General features: G+C 34.5%; 1 protein-coding gene across 1 annotated transcript; it reads left to right on the top strand.

Annotated features, from left to right (window-relative positions):
* The first annotated feature begins 1,032 nt into the window (after positions 1–1,032).
* On the top strand, positions 1,033–10,340 carry Pi3K21B (phosphatidylinositol 3-kinase regulatory subunit alpha). Its single transcript, XM_085960057.1, has 5 exons — positions 1,033–1,180; positions 1,612–1,671; positions 4,972–5,097; positions 6,014–6,712; positions 9,117–10,340. Exons 3-5 carry the CDS (start codon positions 4,997–4,999, stop codon positions 9,535–9,537), a joined length of 1,221 nt encoding a protein of 406 aa, XP_085816183.1. The 5' UTR covers positions 1,033–1,180; positions 1,612–1,671; positions 4,972–4,996; the 3' UTR covers positions 9,538–10,340.
* The last annotated feature ends 9,322 nt before the right edge of the window (positions 10,341–19,662 follow it).

The following is a 19,662-nucleotide window of genomic DNA, read 5'->3' as shown; positions in this document are numbered from 1 at the left end:
TCAATGTTCATTTGAGTGAACCCGTTCGAATCGAACCATTCGGCAGACCCAACAAAAAGAATCAGGAATTTATAGCAATGTCACCTTTATTGTAATGGCGTTAGAACAGATTATGCCATTCAGCAGACCCGACAATAAAGTGTCATTTTCTTTTCCATATGATTCGTCCATATTAATGTCATTGTTTACACATTATAAAATGAGAGATTTACCAATTTTTTTAAAATTTGTATTTATGAAATTCATAAAATGAAACGTAAAACTTGTGTTGTTTTCACTGCTATATGATTTTATGCAAGTCTAGATATAAATAACACAAAATTATAGGATTATCGGAAGACATTACGATAATCGCAACTTTTGACTTTTGACAGGCCGACTTTTTTTATTCTTTCGTTGATTAGTAGCAGACAAATCGGACGATTTATTGTCCTCGGACTTTTGGCTCACCAATGGAGCGCTGGCATTTGAAATCTAACGAGCCTGGTCTGCGGATTTTAAAAAGTCCGCTGATCTGGGGTTCTCCACGCGAAAAAAAAGTCCGAAGACTGTCGTCTGACTTGCGTGCCAATGGAGCGCCGGCATTACAATTTGAATTGTGTTGCTATTACTCAATTTACAGAGCACGTGGAATGAATCTTTATCATTATAAAAAGCAATTTGAGATGAAATAATGAATATTAAATGATATTCATTTGCAAGAACTTGGAGTTGAAAAGAAGAGTATTGTTTATAAAGAATACAATTTCAAAATAACTCATAATATAATTAATATTGAATTATTTATTTTATTATTTTTGTATTAAAAAACCTCTTTAACAACAATTTCTTCCCGTTTATTGTTTGACAATTCAATTTATTAACATATTAATTCAATTACAAAATAATACGGACATAACATTATGCATCAATTATAATGATATACCTATGTCTGATTACTTAGTTAAAAGTTTCTCTGTAAATAGGGTTTTTAGGGTGTATCCATATTCACTATGAAAATGAAACCCAAAGCGAACATTCCAACACTCGAATAGTCGAATTGCGATGGCCGCTCTAGGAAGTAGTAACTGTGACTGACATAAGGATCGCCGTGAGGTGTTTAGGCTGCGCTTTTAGTAGGTCAGAATTATTTTATCTGCCCATGTATTGTTCGACGAGACATCGAAAAATGCTCTTTTCAGTAAGTAACATATCATCAAACAAGTATTTAGCTAGATACAATCTTTGCTATTCTCCATTCGGCATAATGGCCTACGAAATTTACCATGTATAAAACTCATTATATTTGTCGATGTTTGCCAAAATATGTTACATTTATTTTTTAATCAGAAATCTGCACGTATGTACAGCACACCGATTTAATTTAGAATATTCGAAAGTCTCTAGTTTTTGCTTAAAACATAAGTGTACATCAAAGGCATGATTTTTTTAAATGACAGCTGAAACAAGTAGGTCTTACTTACCAGGTGTTAATATTATTGTATCCACTTGTCAACTACAAAAAAATGTTTAACTGATATAATAATAATATAATAACTCTCCTATCCTATAGTTATTTGAGTACTTCCATAATATGAACATATTCTAATTGATGTTATTCTTCTATTATAGATAATGGATTTTTGATCAATCGCTGTTTAGCTATAAGTGATGGAGATGTGTATTATTAAGGTATGTATTACTTTATTATCTTTACCTTGATTTCTAGTACGTTTTAATTGTCTCAACACATACATATGATTATGTTTATACATTACATTATTCCCAATGGTTATAAGACCTTGGAAATTCCCATGATGCAAGTTGCTTAAATTTTCAGCAATCATCGATAATTTTCATTTCGATATCTAAGTACTACAACTAGGTAACTCTGATTTGGTCATTGTTGGAAAAATGAAATTTAAACTTTACTCGATTAACATAAATCAAGACTATATTTATTATTGTTTAAAAGAAATTTGGAAAATGGTGTTTTGGCTAATTGGTAATAATTAAATAATTTTCAATTCAATGAAAAAATATTGTGGATATTTTATTTTATTTAATGCAAAAAATGACCTGCCTAATTTTTACGTTAAATTTTGTTCTTGTATTTAGTATTAGATATCTATTATAGTTGTTACACAAACATTGCTTATTAACTAATATTTTTATTAAGTAAACTAAAAAAGTGAGGGCAAGCGCATTAGCTCAGCCCTCATTATCATCATCAGCTGCATTTATGCTATATCGATGGTGCAGATCACAAACCTTCTTAGTCAAAAAATAAGATTTTACGGGGGCAGGTTAAAACTGATTTATTTGCAGCATAATACGATGAATATGGCATAGGAGTTTTAATTAAAAGATCAATAAACTGGGCTATATTTCTCTTTGACATAGGAGGTAAAGTTCAACAGATCCGTTAAATTTTTGTTGATTTTTTGATACCATAAAGTCAAAATCATAAAATTTGACCTAGAAGGTTTGTGATCTGCACCATCGATATGGTAGATTTTTATAAAACGTTTCATAATCTTGTATGTATTGCTGGTGGATTTGTTTTAAAATATGACATTAAATCAATATATTTCTCCAAATATATTATAATTCGTTTTGTTTCCTCATATAAAGGATTCAATAATGGTTCAACACTGTAGTGTCATTATGAATCTGCCTCTTTAAATTTTACACCAGAAATGAGTTTTAAATTTCATGAGGCTTGGATTTATCAAAATGCAACCAGCACACTAATCCTGAATTCATCTTTTTTTTCACCACCATCGTCTCGTTGAAGATTTTTTCCCAATTTATGATATCGCCGGAGCGAATATCGTGAATTGTCTTTACATGATTCTCCAGTCTTCAGGCCATGTTGCTTTTCCAATTCTATTGCTGTAAACATAGAATCACATTCCATGGCACCATGACACGGTCAACGGTCACGGAAATTTTTGGACAGCAACTAAGCTTATGGCAGCCATGAATAGCATACATATTCAAGTTCTGTCCCTGACACCGGTCACTAAAGTACATTACTTTTTCGACTGTTGGTGGAAGTGGAAATTAAACTTACTGCTGTCCGAGTTTATCAATAACTCAAATTCCATGTTTTAGTAAGTACTCAATAGTAACTGGATTATATTGTGGACAAAATAATCATCATTATAGCAATAATCACAAAATATGTATTATAATCTTATCTGCATCACGTTATTCTTTTTCTTGCCTCACTAATTCAACAATTTGCCTTCCGCGACTCATTATTATCTTCAATAATACATGAACAAAATAGAGAAAAAACAAAGTACACTGTAATAGGCAGCGACTAATTTTTAGGTTATGTTGTATAATAACAAGACTGCAGAAAAAATCTACGAAAAATGGTATTAAAACATTTAACTACTTTGTATGAGAAGATATAAGCATTTCTATTCCCAACATTATAGTACATGAACATGGTGTATAAAGTGTTATTATTTTTATTGTAACCATATGATTTGAATGTTTAAGCTTGACTTGCCCTCGTTCAAATAATAAAAACACAGAAATATCAATATTTTTTCATAAAATAATTATAAAGTATCATTTGAAAATGAGACCTCATTTACGGAATGTAGAATTTACAATCGCATATTTACTTTTGAAGTTGATGTACTAAATGTGGTCATTGGTGCGCTTGTATTCGTTAAATTCTCCGCTTTTCAATAATTTTTTTCTTACCTGCCATTATAATGGAAACTATTAACTTACTTTTTACGGAGAATAGTTGTTATCAATTCTTCCAATCCATTTGGTCCCTATTCTACATCACATTGAAAAAAAAACGTCCTGAGATTTTTGCCAGACACGGGATTCGAACCTATGGCGTCAGAGATAAACGATTTGCCGACCATCAACATTGGAATAAAATAATAAATAATTAAATTGATTTTTTATTCAAAACAATTAATTTTGCAACACAGTAGGTATGCTGATATCCTATATTAAAACAGACAGTAACAAAAAATATAATTTAAAAATTCATAGAATACAACATAAAATTCGATTGTTTATCGAAATTGAAATTAAATATATGCTTTTAAAAATGGATACTAACTATTTTTGAACTGCAGAAATTTTTTTCGGCCCACCCAAAAATCTTCGCGGACCACCGGTTAAGAAACCATGGTCTATACCACTATGGGTTTTTCTCTTTAACCAAGTTATGACTGCCTATGAAATAAAACATTGTAAAATTGTTTTTGTTGACAAGAGATTATTAATATCATAATATATCCAGGACTTCAAACGTCTACCGTCCCCCCCACCCCTTGGGAAAAATCTCTGAAAATTCCTGAGTTGGCAACCCTCTGTAGTGTCAACAGCAATCTGATCAAAAAAAATATCAATTAGACAGATTTGGTTGTTAATTTTTTTTTATAAGTAATTAATTGTTTCATTAAAAATGCATTTTTATCTTTATGTGATAGACCTCTGACATTATTGCTCTCTCCTTCTCTTCGAACATCATAATGTATTTTGTTTTATAATATTTATTATAAAATTGTATAAAATTTTAAGATTAATATTGAAACATTGCCTATTTGAATTATTGATATTAATACGTTTTCCTAAACTTTCTTACCATAATTAAGTTTGCAATGGGTCAGCTTAATTTACATCATTCGTGGATGGGTTGCTTTCTTGTAAATTTTTATTGCATTATTTGATTGGATGTCAAAGTTTTTGGAGAATAAATTGCCGCCATTTATTCTGATGATAAATTGTAATTTCTACATATTTCAGAGTTTATCCTGTTTATCGGGTACAATACTATAATTTATGACAAATTACAATATATTATCTTTATTACTCATTTACATAGCTTTTCTTATCATCCCTGTTTATAACTGAATATTATTTTTTTTTATATAAAATTTAATATCGATTATCTATGGTATAAATTTGTCACCGACTGTCACTCATTGACTTATACTTTTCTGTTTTCAGTATTTTGCTAGAATATAAATCATTCATGGAAAGGAGAATGATCGAGCAAGGTCATACTTCTAACACTTCTAGAGGAATAGATGAAAGTTTGGAAAATGCGGAATGGTACTGGGGTGACATAACTAGGTAAATATTGACAACAGATATTTTCTATATTCCATTGTAGTATTTAAAATACGGTCGGTCCTCTACATGCGTTTTTCCATAGTTAGTTTACTTTGCTCAGAGGTGAAACCATCTGATAATTATTAGATCGATTCCTATATTTTTTGATGATACAAATCAAATAACAATTTAACTATCTGTCTGGACCAGGTTGGCGAGCCTATGACAATGACTATGATAATTAAGCTGCCACGTGAAAGAATTACAAATCTAATTTTTTTATGCATGTTTTTTCCGGATTATATAATACTTATATATTGTTGTAATTGGAGGTTATGTTTGTTATTGCTTCCGATAATTATTAGATCCAACTGATGTTCACCATTGCAAGTGTCAGTGAAGACGAGTGCATGCATTTTATTTAATTTAATCCTATTTAACATGGCTAGTGGAAATAAAAAATACAAAAAATATTAGAATCAAGCAGCAGAGATTTTCAAAGTTGGCGGACTGAGATAAATACTTCTTTTTCCCCATGAAAAACTGCACAGCACATCAGACAGTTGAAAAATAATAGTGGGGAAATTTTGGCACGCACACGTAAAAAAGTTCGCCAACCCTGGTCTAGACCGAGACAGTTAATAAATATCAATTGATGATGTGAAATCCGTTCCGATCACGGAGCTGGTGCCATTATCTAATATTCATTTTAACATCAAAGATTACCGATAATAAATATCGTGATTATTGATATTGCAAATTTATTCACATTCAAAACACGTTTTCAATATCGCGGATGAAATAAAACAGGGTTTAACGATTGCACCTTGTTTCATGTATCCATGATATAGAAAATAAATGAAATAAAAACAGATACGCTCGTCACTAATAGTCCTGCAGTATTCGACTTGAAGTTTAATGGAAAGACATGTTTCAGAGATGAGGTGAACGACAAGCTGCAGGACACGTGCGATGGCACGTTTCTGGTACGCAACGCATCCAACAAGGGGTCGGGCTATACGCTCACCGTACGGAAGGGTGGCACCAACAAGCTCATCAAGATATGCAATTTGGACGGCAAGTATGGATTCTGCGAGCCCTACGACTTCGGCTCCGTGGTGGAGCTTGTGGAGTATTACCGCGAGGTGTCACTGGCGCACTGCAACAATAGTCTGGACGTGAAGCTTCTCTACCCCCTCTCTACCACTCGGGAGGAGGAGCTGGCCGGAACTGAGGACCTGGAGACCTTGGCCGCCAAGTTCGTCGACATCCAAAAGGACTTTACGCAGAAGACGGTGATGTTCGCCGACTACTCTAAGACGTACGAGCGCACTGAGCTGGAGGTGAAGAGCAAAACGCAGGCGCTCGAGGCCTTCCTGCTGGCAGTCAAGATCTTCGAGAACCAAATCCGCCTGCAGTCGGAGCTGGCCAAGGCGTGCCAGCCCCACGAGAAGGAGCTGCTGCACGACAACTGCAGCTTACTGAAGGTGCGCCTTGCAGCCCTCTGCGATTCCCGCACTCGCCTGCACCACACCCTGCAGGAGCAGCTCGCCCACAATCTCGCCATCGAGCGACAGATGACCTCCCTCAAGCCCGAGATCGTCTCCCTCTTCAAGAGCCGGGACCGTCATAAATTGTGAGCATTCCAATGTTTACCTGTATTGACTTTGCTACGGATGAAATTACCCTTTGTTATTCATATTAAATGACACAAAGATTTTTGTACTCTTTCAATCCGTGGTATGAATAAGTTTGACAATGGAAAATTAAGAAATTGCCCATTTTAACGAAACGGTGATCTGAGACACACCTTCAATATGTTATTTGAATCTTTATCATGCCATACTATCGCTTTGAACAGGGTTGGAGTAACGAAATCGGCGTGTTCTGTCGGTTTCCCCTGACTATATGACATTTCGTCGAAATATTCCCAATTTTTTTCATAATTTAATTCATGCATGCGATGTGGCCAACATCCACATAAACAAAAATATGTTAAGAAACCACTTTGTGAGTACACAGTACATACTGTTGAGTCAGTTTAATAAAAAAGAAGAAAATTGGAATTTTCATCTTATCCTTTATCTTTAACTATTCATTAAAACTGAGAAAATTCAAACTGCCATATTATTATTTACACATGTGATCACAAAATAACAATTTTTTTTTTTGTGACCATGTCCGAACCTAATGAGATCATATGGGGCCTCCACAGATTGGAAGTTTGTATGGACAGATTTTGTTTTTACGAGAAATGGATGTCAGCCACTTGCTCAACCTATTAGGTCCATACTCTGAATCATGCACAAATTGGAAAACAATATGTGTACTTGCCAAACCCAGGATTCGAACCTGGAACCCACAACGTTATAGGCCGATGCTTAAGCCGCGCGGCCATCGTGGGTGTTATAAATATATATTTAATTAATAAAATTAGTCATTTAATTCAGATAATATTTTACATTTGTGTTAAATTTATTATTAAAATTGACAAAAATACTCTTAATACACGCAGAGGAACTTATTTATAACTTCTAATGTGGCAGGAATACGTGCTTTCAAAATAGAATAGAACATACAGAAAGTGATCTCCCTGCCGAGTAATATAATAGGTACAGTACTCTCTCAGTAATCTGCCACCCCAAAACCAGACAAGTCGCATCATGAGTGTAAAACCAAGGCATCTGCAAATTTTTCAATTTCGAGATTGAATGCAAAACAACTACAAAAGTCTTAAACTTGATCATGTAAAAGTGAAGTAACCGAAAGCATGAAACATGCAATTTAATGTAGATATAAATTAAATATTATGTTTTTTTTTAAAAACTATTTCTCCTAACAAAGCGAAGACTTCAAACACTAATATATCCAAAATATGTCTTTTGCACTTGCCTTGGTTTTACACTTACGGTGCGAAGTGTCCAATTAGTGAAAACGGCGGATTATAGTGCATAAATACAAAACATTGTAAAAATTAAGACAGGTAAAAATAGTTTTTATTGAGAAATTTGTACTAGCAACTTACGGTTTTTTTTATGATCAAAATCAATTATTATGTATTAAATTTTACATAATATTAATAATTATAAACTAAGTTTCTACATACATATTAAACAGTAAATCACTTAAAACAACCAGTTATTCAGTGTTTGTTATTTTCTGAATATTGTTGGAAGATTGTGTCATCTCATAATTTATGCAACATGATGAATGTGTTGACGATTGCATTATTTTCTTCTGCCCATTTAATAGTAACGCGTCAGTCCCGGCTAGTGCATCTTCTGATTTGACTGTATGAACTGCGGTCGGTTGACAATTATTGTCTTCATTCTCAGAATCCAAGCCTCTTGACATATTTATGAGCTCGTCTTCAGTTGGAAGTGGTGCATACGCGTATTCCTCAGAACTTTCCGCTATCCATTCTTCTAAAACATTTCGCGTTAGCTCTGAGTTTTCAGTTGTCCTCTAAATCAATTCTTCTAATGGAACTAACGGCTCGTCTTACGTGGGCGAAGTCGCGCAAAGCGTTGAGCGGCACACACAACTCAAACGTATAAACGTACAACCAAAATACGACTGTTTACGAACATTTTCACACACTGTTATACGTTTGAGTTGCGCGTGCCGCTTCGCGCAACTTTGCCCACGTAAAACGCCCCATAAGTCTTCCGGTTCCCAGTTTTCATCATCTTGATTCATGGAGGGCCACAGCGTTTTTCACGATTAAATTATTGTTCGTCTCGGTAGGTTGTTCCATGCCTCAGCTACAAATACGACAACGGACAGCTGATATAGGCACGCGGCGGACTATTGAATTTTACATATACAAATATAGGCGAATTAAAGAGCTTGATTTTGTGTTTTAACTAGTAAAAATAACAGCGGATTATATTAGTTGTCGGATAATCGAGCGACAGATTACTGAGAAAGTACTGTATCTTCGTTTTGAATTTGCCAACCCGTTCGATTGTATCAAGCCAGAAATATTGCCAATGCACACAAAGGTATCCAGTGCTAACATCGCATCATAATTGTTACAGATGGCTGAAGCGGCGGGGGGTGAGCGAGACAGAGATCTGCAAATTGTTTGGAGACGGGGGAGAGAGAGAAGAAGAGCTGCTACTGCACCGCAATGAGGAGACGTGGCGCACGGAGTGCACGCGCTCACAAGCCGAATACCTGTTGGCGGGTCACGCCTCCGGCACCTTCCTGGTGCGCCCCAACAGCACCGGTCAGTTTGCCCTCTCGGTGGCGTGCAACGATAATGTTTACCACTGCATCATCTACAAGACTGAGCGTGGGTACGGGTTCGCCGAACCGTACAACATCTACCGCTCGCTGAAGGCCCTCGTCCTGCACTACGCGGCCAACTCCCTCGAAGTGCACAACGACTCCCTCCCCACCAAGCTCACTATCCCTGTTTTCGCCGCCAAGCTCCTGGCTGAGGGCTCCCAGCGGTGAACGCCCTCGCCTCCTCCGACCGTGTAAATATCACTTTAGCGTTTACAGCGCCACCCCGTGGCCGCTCCCCAGGGTTCGTTGATAGTTTATCCATGGAGCGTCCTCGGCAGCGCGTCCGATTTCACGACTGTTATGTATGTATGTATATGAAATATTGTAACGTGCCCTTATATGCGTTCTGAATGTTCAATTGAAGCGATATGACGCCGATCTGTTCTGAAGTAAAAAAAAAATATTGCAGTTCGCCCGCCGATCACATCGACTCTCTCGGATTGCGTCTTAATAAATCGTTTCTCCGCCGGTTGTCTTATGTCTACGAATCACTTCGACCCAAATTAGAAAGAACGGCGCCAAGAGTCTGGCTCTCAAGAGTCACGTGAGAGACGGCTGAAAAAAAATGCTCACGCTCGAGAAATCCTCAAAAAAATTATGCAAAGTTTAAGAGGGCTATACAGCTCGATGACTCCATCGGGCGTACGTACACCTGGACCGTCATAGTATTTCATCGAGGGTCTCAATTATTTATGCGGCTCTCATTATTTGACATATTGCAAAAGTGTGGCGAATGAGTCGCGGAATCGGCAGTGATAGTTTTATCTTTTATGATTACGGACATAATTGTTATACCAGTGTTAGTGTTAAGCGCTCCCCGCGCCAGCGGGGGTCCGTCGTATATATATTTTTTTTAACAACTTCATACTTTGTACCTATTCTACGTTAGGATGTTATATTTTTTTCTTCTCCTGGGAGGGAATCTAGTAAGTATTTTCACTGCGTACTGTACTCACTTGAATCTTTTATGTAAAAAAGAACTTTAAAAATATGCTGCGGAAGTCGCGGACGTGTTAAAATTATATATATTAAATATTTAAAATGTTTTTATTATCGATTATCTTATCGTGGATCTCTGTACTTTTTGTACATCTATAATATTATTTTTCTAGAACAGTCAATGTGCAGTAGTTTTATCGGAAACTGCTCTAAAACTTAGATCCTAATAAAACTGTACCACAAAAAACTCAGTGTTGAATGTTGTGTCATCATATATATTTATGTTTTCTGCGGCCTTACAAATGAACACTACCGGTCGGTTATCTGACAGCTGTGCCGTGTTTTGTGCCCGATGGAAAACCCAGCATGCAGCGGCTATCCATTTCAGTCATCATACTAACCCTTAGAAAGATGTCAATAATAATTTATACAGATAACAGATAATCAATTGCAAGCGTCATCATCATTCTCCGGCTCATCGTTTAGAAATATTTAATAAAAAATCATTGTAAGCTGCTCAATTATTTTACAGTTATAATGTATTATGAATTTACCCATCTACGCATATATTCTATCCACAAGACTGCTATCGGCGACTATTGAGGGTAGTTTATCATATTTATGTAAGTATTGAGGTCAGTGTTGCCATATTTTTCTATGCTGATTATAGTACAAAGGCGTAAAAATTATAGTATTTCTGAAAAATATATAGTATTTTACATTTTTCGCGAAATCAAAATTATACTATTGTACTATAATTATAGTACGGTTGGCATCACTGATTGAGGTATTATAATTGTTAAAATAAGTTAGCCATCTAAACTGTCAACAGCCAAGAGAGGTGATGTTAAAACATGGCACTTTTTGACAGTTCAGACGGTTAACTTATTGTAACAATTAACTGCTCAATACATAAATATGATAAACTACCCTCAATAGCTATACCGCTTGTTTATAGAATAGATGCGCAGATGCTCTTTGCCATAAGACCGATAAATTAAAAAAAGTATTATTAGCATGGCTCCATAATTAACTGGCGTAACAGCATTAATTTTATGTATTACTTATAGATACAATTAATTGAATCAAAAATTCGTGAGTGCTAAAAACTGCATTTGTTTTCTTTTATTTAAGTAGGTTAAAAATGTGATGTATTTTGTCATTTTTTAAGTTGAAACATTAATCTCAATGTCCTAAAGATTGTTTTACAAAATAATGCCATATATAATAATTATTCCCGGAATTGAATACTTCTGTAAACCTTCATTAGCTTCATAAAAAATCAAAACAACATCACGATGGAAGTTTTAGGAGTAATACCGGCAAAACAGTATCGGTCTCGATAAATTTCCTGCGAATCATTCACTTATTCTATTGTACCTATCGCATTTTATTTTCTTTAAATTTGTCATTTCTCATAATGATGTTTGTTTAGTCGGCGTACCTACTGATTTTATCGGAGTATGTGATAACACTATATTTTATTATTTTTATATTGTATGAACGGTTAGAATCTATCTTCAAAAATTCTTAGTTTGCAATTAAAATATTAATTATTCATAATACCGACCTAATATGAATTGTTTTGAAAGAAATTCCATAAAGCAACCTGGGTGATATGTTAATTTAATTAATACCTCTATTTATAGTTTTGATGTTTGATGAATTCGTTTGACTTGTATGTATATTTGAATTCCATCTAGTGTCCGGGTAACCCTTACGCCGTGGTTTTTTTCCATTGTGGATTTTTATTTAAATCGGTAATGAGAAACCTACCGTATCGGACGTTCGGCTAATTAGACCTGTCTCTTAAAATGACGAGCCGACGGCCTCTTGTGCAATATTATTTTCAGTAAACCTTCAAATTTCCGAATTTATAAAAACCCATAATGATCCATTTTATTTTTAATTGCATAAATTATATTATAGGGATCAAAAAAGATTTTATATTTCGTACTATGTACTTATATGTATTTATTACTCATGGTATTTTGAGATGCTTTCTTTCAATAACTAAGGATGTGATCAAATTTTATTTTAGCAAAATACCAAATTAACATTATAAAGAGTTTGTCATTTATACGATTGTAGGCAACAGCACAAGACATTTTGTTGAAATATGCATAACTTGATTGTAAATATTTGAGAATAAATTATTATTCAAATGTGTCTATGTAAAAACAGTTTGATATTTGAATCTTACTCCAGTATTTATTGAGAAGTGTGAAACTTCCAATCTGATCCTGACCCATTATAATATGTACTATGTAGAACATGTTGAGCAATATACCATACAGTAAAAAAGATATTAATCATGTATAAAAGTTGTTTTATTTTAAATTCTCTTACCCCTAATGCGGCGATTCCCAACCGGTCGGCGAATAATGCCAGAGGTTTGGTAATAGACTAAAGCAGGGTTTCCCAAATTATGTTCTGCGAAAACCTGGAATGGTTTTATATGCCGCAACAAATTCAAACATGTTTGACGTCATATTGACAGGTGAATGAGAAAGGACTATCTCTTCGCACCGCATGCACATGAAAGAGGTGATGTATATTGTCTTTACCGACAGCCGACTGTCATTACCCATTACTTAGTCAGCTTATCGACAGCTACCGTGATTACCACGTTGTTTGGCCGTGCTGATAAATATTTTTCATAAAACTAATCAAAAACATAAATAGTTACAAAAAAAATTCTTCTACCCACAAAAATAGCTGTATCAAATAAGGAAAAAAACTTGGTGTAGCTTGTATTAATTCTGGCAGACCAGAACTGATGGACCGAAATGTATGGCATAATTAATAAAAGTAATAAAGCTATATGTATGCTATGTTCTGTGAGTGGTATCTAAACATCATTTTTAAATAGGATTCTTAAAAAAATTTCAATGTGAAAAACTGCTTGGCACGCGCCACAGACAGTCGAAAAATAATATTTCGTCGCTGCACATTTAATGTCTTATGTGACATTTTGGACGGTCAAACGTCATAATAACAATAGTCAGCGAACTCCAAATTCGAGACGCTCTCTTCAGTTTGCCTTCGCTGGACTCGTTCAGTTTTTTTGTGATATAGCCCGCAGAGAAGATAACCTGGAAAACTCGTGATATTGGGTCGGATTGAAGCTCGGAGGGGACGAGGAAGAGCTTCCTCCAGATGGGATCATTCTTGATTTACTCCAAATGGAGGAAATCAAGATTGCCACAGGTTTCACATTGATGAAGGCCCTGCATGCCGTGAGGTGTAGGAAAGCTGCGGAGAGGGCTATCAGGCAGACAAAGAAGAAAAGTAATGTATTTTTTGTCAATGCAATGAGGTAGAAAAAGAGCTATCAATGTGAGATTATCTATACTATAATCTCGAAAATATATTTGTTTGTACATCGTGTCAGTTTTTCTTTATACAAATCCACACGCGCAGTCGGATTTCGACTTGGACAGTGGACGGGGTCGACGAGCCAGAGTGCGTGGTGGGGGTCTCGAATTTCAGATTTAACCCGTTGCACCCCGGGGACAGTTTTACGGTTTTTGCGGAAAATTCTGCCGCATACAGGGCCTTAAAATGCGGAATTTAATACTGCAACCTCCATTTTTTATTGAAAATGTCGCTAGAATGTGTACATTTAAAAAATATTGGCGTTTATTTCAGCTCGATCGGAGGTCAAATGGCAAAGTAAGATGCAATTAATTGTGTTATTAGAATCTCTAATCGGCAGGTAGCCAACCGAGCCGTGCTGCCACATTAGATCGGTATACTTCACTCACGGACAATTGTACGTAGCGGTATCAAGAGTGAGGAGTAGTAAAAATCTATATATTCTGGCAAAGCCACAAATATTGTATATCGAAAAGCCCTGGAATGATGGATTGGATATTTATATTATATAGAAAAAAAGCCTTAAAATAATAAACTGAATAATATGTACTACTTTTTAAGATATTTAAATGCAATACATGTATAAAAATATACTATATTACAGGGGGGGGGGCAAACTTTTTGGATGGAGGGCCAAATTCAAGAATTCTTCTCAAGGCTCTCTCTTCGGCAGGCCGCAAGTAAAACACCATTTTGTGTTGTACATTTTTTAACATTTTTTTAAATTCAGGTGTTAATTTTGTAGTTGATATTCTCAAAACTGCTTGTAAATGGGCATCGGAGATATTTGATCATAACGAATTTTTATTGAGGTTCGTTCACATATCGAGGGTATACTGACAGAAAGCATTAAGTCATTAAAACAAGTTCTGAGATAATCGCAAAAAGGACTTTAATTTTTTTTTCAAAGGTTTCTCCCACGTAGATTTTTTTATGATTTAAAAACATTTTTTCTACATTATAAAGACTAACCTTTATGGCAAACAAAATATACTACATGATACAAGTCCTGTATTTTGTATACGCAGAACGCATTAGGTCATTATCATGCTTTCTATCAAAATAAAAATATGATTTAATAATGTTTCTATTTTCTCACCATTATATCCTATGCCTTTGTGCGTTTTACCAAGACGTGGAGCATAAAATTGTATACATTTTGGCATTTAAAACAGAAAAACAGCAAAAACTGAGTTAATGCGTTCTGTCAGTATAACCTCGATATTATATAGGTTGATCCAAAAATAAAGAACATTTTTCTTGCATAATCTTTAAGTTGGTCGAATTTGTCTGAATTAAGGGCATTGTAAAATTTGGAGATTTCTTCACGACAGTGCAATTCTCTTAAATCAGTGTCACACTGCAGATCAATAATCTCAAGTTGTAGCTCTGTCGGTACACTATCAATATGTACTGAAAATGGATCGCGTACTATTGCTAAACAATTTTTAATCTATGTCAATATATATTTTATTTAATTATAAAAAAGTTATTCGTAATTAGAAGTACAATTAATGATGGCGGGCCGCAAAAAAATACCTGGCCGGCCACATGCGGCCCGCGGGCTGCAGTTTGCCCCCCTCTGCTATATTATGTTAAGGGGGGACATGCTCGTCGAAGGTCAAAATTGAGTTTTTATTGTATTTTCAAACCATGATCCTGGACACTCCTTAAACGTTGTAGATAATCTATTTATATAATTTTGAAGCCTTATTATCCTTTATAGTTATTTTAAACATTTGATGACTGCATAAAGTATTTTTGTTACATAAAATAGTATTCTTTTAAACCTCTCGCTCTAATGTTTTAGAATATAGTCATATTTCGGTACATAACTGTGCAGTGGTGTTAAGATTTTTTACATTTATTAATTTTTAAACGCATTTACAAAACCATTAGTATAATTTATTACGAGATAATTTTTGTAAAATATTCACAATAAAAAATTATAATGATAATCTCTGTGATCCCAAATTTGACAAGAATTAGGCATTTTATTATTCAAAAAATCGGCAAGATTAACACATTTGAAGATGATTCTAAAGATATTTATTATAAGCTATGTCTTTTACCATTCAAGTGTGATAAACATCTTATGAATAATGATTGCCTAACCGAATTTTTTTTTAAACGGTACATGTTCAAACACGCGCGTCAATATCATTTTACTCCCTACTTCAATTATAGTTTGTCAATTTATGGCTACGGCCGTATGTTGTAGCTTAACCACTGGGGAATGACAAAAGAAATGGCGTATTTCAAAAAAACACTACCTTATTCTTAGGTCAATAATTATTATAAAGCAATCATTATTCATAAGATGTTTATCAAACTTGAATGGTCAAAAACATAGCTTATAATAAATATCTTTAGAATCATCTTCAAATGTATAAATCTTGCCGATTTTTTTAATAATAAAATGCCTAATTCTTGTCAAATTTGGGATCACAGAGATTATCAATATAATTTTTTATCGTGAATATTTTACAAAAATTATCTCGTAATAAATTATACTAATGGTTTTATAAATGCGTTTAAAAATTAATAAACGTAAAAAATCTTAACACCACTGCACAGTTATGTACCGAAATATGACTATATTCTAAAACATTAGAGCGAGAGGTTTAAAAGAATACTATTTTATGTAACAAAAATACTTTATGCAGTCATCAAATGTTTAAAATAACTACGAGGGTGGGTCAATAAGTCCTTAGAAAAGCCGACAGGTGGCGCGACTAGTACTGTAAGCGGTTTGTTTTCATGCAGCGGCACTACCGATTCAGTATGCTGCGAAGTTTCAATCAGATTGGTCGGGTTGTTGTGTGTTTCTCGTACATTTAAAAAAAAAATTTGCTTGTGGAAAATGGAAAATGGAGTTTAGAGCTGTTATTAAACATTTTAATATAAAAGGGTTAACAGCAAAGGAAATAAAAAATGAGTTGGATTTAGTTCACGGCATATCTGCTCCTTCACTTGCAACTATTTATAACTGGTTAAATGAATTTAAACGTGGTCGTACATCAACAAAGGATGAACCACGCTCAGGACGTCCTGTAGAGGTGACTACACCAGAAATGATCAATAAAATCCACGAAATGGTGTTAAGTGACCGAAGATTAAAGTTGAGTGAGATAATTGAGGTTACAGGGATCTCAAAAGGTAGCGTCATTTCTATTTTACATGACAAATTGGGCATGAAAAATATTTTTGCAAGATGGGTGCCGCGTTTGCTCACAGTCGACAATAAACGCAATAGGGTGGTGGCCTCTAAAGCCCTGTTGTCGCTCATGCAACGCAATCCGGATGAATTTTTTCGTCGCTTTGTGACTGTAGATGAAACATGGATACACCACTATACTCCCGAGACGAAAGAACAGTCAAAGCAGTGGATTGCGAAGGCAAACCATGTCCAAAGAAGGCGAAAACCGTAAAATCAGCTGGTAAGGTTATGGCTACTGTATTTTGGGATGCACGTGAAATTATTTTCGTTGACTATTTGAAAAAAGGAAAAACAATAACAGGGGATTATTGTGCATCTTTACTGGACCAGCTAAAAAACAAAATTGAAGAAAAACGGCCTCATTTAAACAGGAAAAAAATCCTCTTTCATCAGGACAATGCCCGTGTTCACACATGTTTACGATCAATGGCTAAAATTGAAGAATTGAAGTTCGAATTGGTCGACCACCCACCGTATTCGCCAGATTTAGCCCCCAGTGACTTTTTCCTTTTCCCAAACTTAAAAAAATGGCTAAGTGGACAACGTTTTTTTTCAAATGAAGAAGTCATCGATCGGACAAATGCTTATTTTGAGGACCTTCCGAAAATATATTTTTCTGACGGTTTAAAAAAAATTGAGAAACGTCTAACCAAGTGTATTGAGCTCCGAGGAGATTATGTTGAGAAATAAAAAAAAAATACAAAAATAAAAACTGTTTTAATGCTTTTTTCTAAGGAATTATTGACCCACCCTCGTATAAAGGATAATAAGGCTTCAAAATTATATAAATAGATTATCTACAACGTTTAAGGAGTGTCCAGGATCATGGTTTGAAAATACGATAAAAACTCAATTTTGACCTACGACGAGCACGTAGGCCGTTAAAAATAAAAATCTCTATTATTATATTTTTTTACTTTTTAAAATTCAATCCTTTGCACTCTACGTATTAAATTTAGAATTTTTATTTTCAAATATTATAAACAATTCCACTCCTGGGCAGCGCCGGGTGATATGGCTAGTTACAAATAATTTGGACATCAATTTTGGGATGCTATATGCTAGGGTGGTGGAAATTCTGAAATGAAACAAATTTAAGGGAGGAAATAAATTTGTTTATTTTCCAAAATAAAAACACTAAAAGATCACAAGGTTATTCGTACCAAAATGAAAAATACAATATTTTAAAAAGTTTGGCATACAAAAAGTTATAAAATGTGGTTACCCACCAGCAGTGGCGAAGACTACTAAATGATTATTATACTTAAGGCCTATTTAACTCATTTAGTGCTAACACCGCGACTGGCGCGTTTGGAGTCGTTGGCCATTAGATATAATTAACATGTGGTAATTAAAAGGTTAGCAGTGATTGTGTTAAGGTTGGACTTGTAAAAATAATTTAAATATGAACACAGTGACCACCTTTAAATATTATGAAATTATTAGTGTGAATCGAAACTACTGAAGATAACTAGCACAGCACTTAACCCTTAGACTGCGTATGGCATGTAAACATGCCATAGACTTTATCTCGTATTTTTGACCAAACTAGAAGAGACACTTGTGGATAATATGCTTTAAAAATTAGTTCAAACCTTTAGGTAGACATATCAGGCAACAGATCATAAAAATGTCAAGTAAAACACAAGGAAATATATTTTTGAAAAGAACACTCGTTATTCAGTTGTTTGAATCGCGCGCCATTGCGAAGACGGGTGTACTAGATGCGTCACCAGGGTTATCAAAACAAAACATTGGTCATGCATCGAAAAGTGTGCATCGATAATATTTTTATTTACCTTTTAATTAATTATTATGATTACGTTAGTGTTATGTATTTTTTCTTAGTGATTTGTGATCTCGAAAGAAACATATTGAAGATTTGTTTTTAGTATTTTTTGTCATTATAAATATATGTGAAATAATTATTTCACCCGCCAAAATGTCACTACCACATAATATTATCGAAGAAATAATGCTGGAAAATATTTTATCGATGCACAGCTCTCCAGTTGTTTGGCTTTGTTCATTGTTCCATGTTTGATATTTACATTATTATAATGGGTAATAATTTATATTTTTTATGTGCCACGAAACTGTGTTGGCTCTGTTCACATGCCTGGCGATTATTCGACAGGCCCTTTGTACAATGAAAAAGCCGACGGCGCCTCATAAATTATATTATAATAGTATTTTAGCAGTGCGGTAATTATTTTTAGTGTTTTATTCTCCAAAACATCCTAATGAATAAGTGGATGACAACATTATTTTATGGTGATGAAAATAAATATAGGTTCAGAATTTGAAACGGTAATAAAATTTGAGTTTATGACTTACTAAATGCGATAAGCGATAACCCACTGATTATTCCACAAGTGATTTAGTAATATATCTGTCATAGACCGTAACCAACTACACGGCAGCATGTATTCAACACAGCCCTGTGTATAACAAATACAAACGCGTCGAATTGCTCGGTAGTATGTGTAGAAACCATGTATGTGAAGACTGGACGGCCGCCATTTTGAACGCGCGGTCAAAGCTTCGATAATTTTTAGCGTCTTCACTTTCTTCGATTTATTTTAGTGAGAATGTAACGAATATAGTTTATTTCTTGGTGCATTTGGAATAACTGATATATAGTTCATCTAGTAATCTATTTTTTAATTTTGGAATCGATCTGTTTTAGCTGTAGTGACCGTTTTAACAGATCAGTTGACTGAAAATAAATTCCCGCGAAAATGGCTCGCAGCGAA

Source organism: Rhyacophila brunnea, unplaced genomic scaffold (genome assembly GCF_057557595.1).
Source record: "Rhyacophila brunnea isolate RB1 unplaced genomic scaffold, BYU_Rbru_1.0 scaffold_11, whole genome shotgun sequence".
NCBI classification, from domain to species: domain Eukaryota; kingdom Metazoa; phylum Arthropoda; class Insecta; order Trichoptera; family Rhyacophilidae; genus Rhyacophila; species Rhyacophila brunnea.
The sequence above is the reverse complement of the archived record's forward strand: the minus strand, read 5'-3'. Positions and strand labels throughout refer to the sequence as shown.

Coding starts and splice junctions, on each gene's coding strand:
- Pi3K21B (XM_085960057.1), top strand. CDS start 4,997: ATGGAAAGGAGAATGATCGAGCAAGGTCATACTTCTAACACTTCTAGA. Junction 5,098..6,013: donor TACTGGGGTGACATAACTAG/GTAAATATTGAC, acceptor GACATGTTTCAG/AGATGAGGTGAACGACAAGC. Junction 6,713..9,116: donor AGCCGGGACCGTCATAAATT/GTGAGCATTCCA, acceptor TAATTGTTACAG/ATGGCTGAAGCGGCGGGGGG.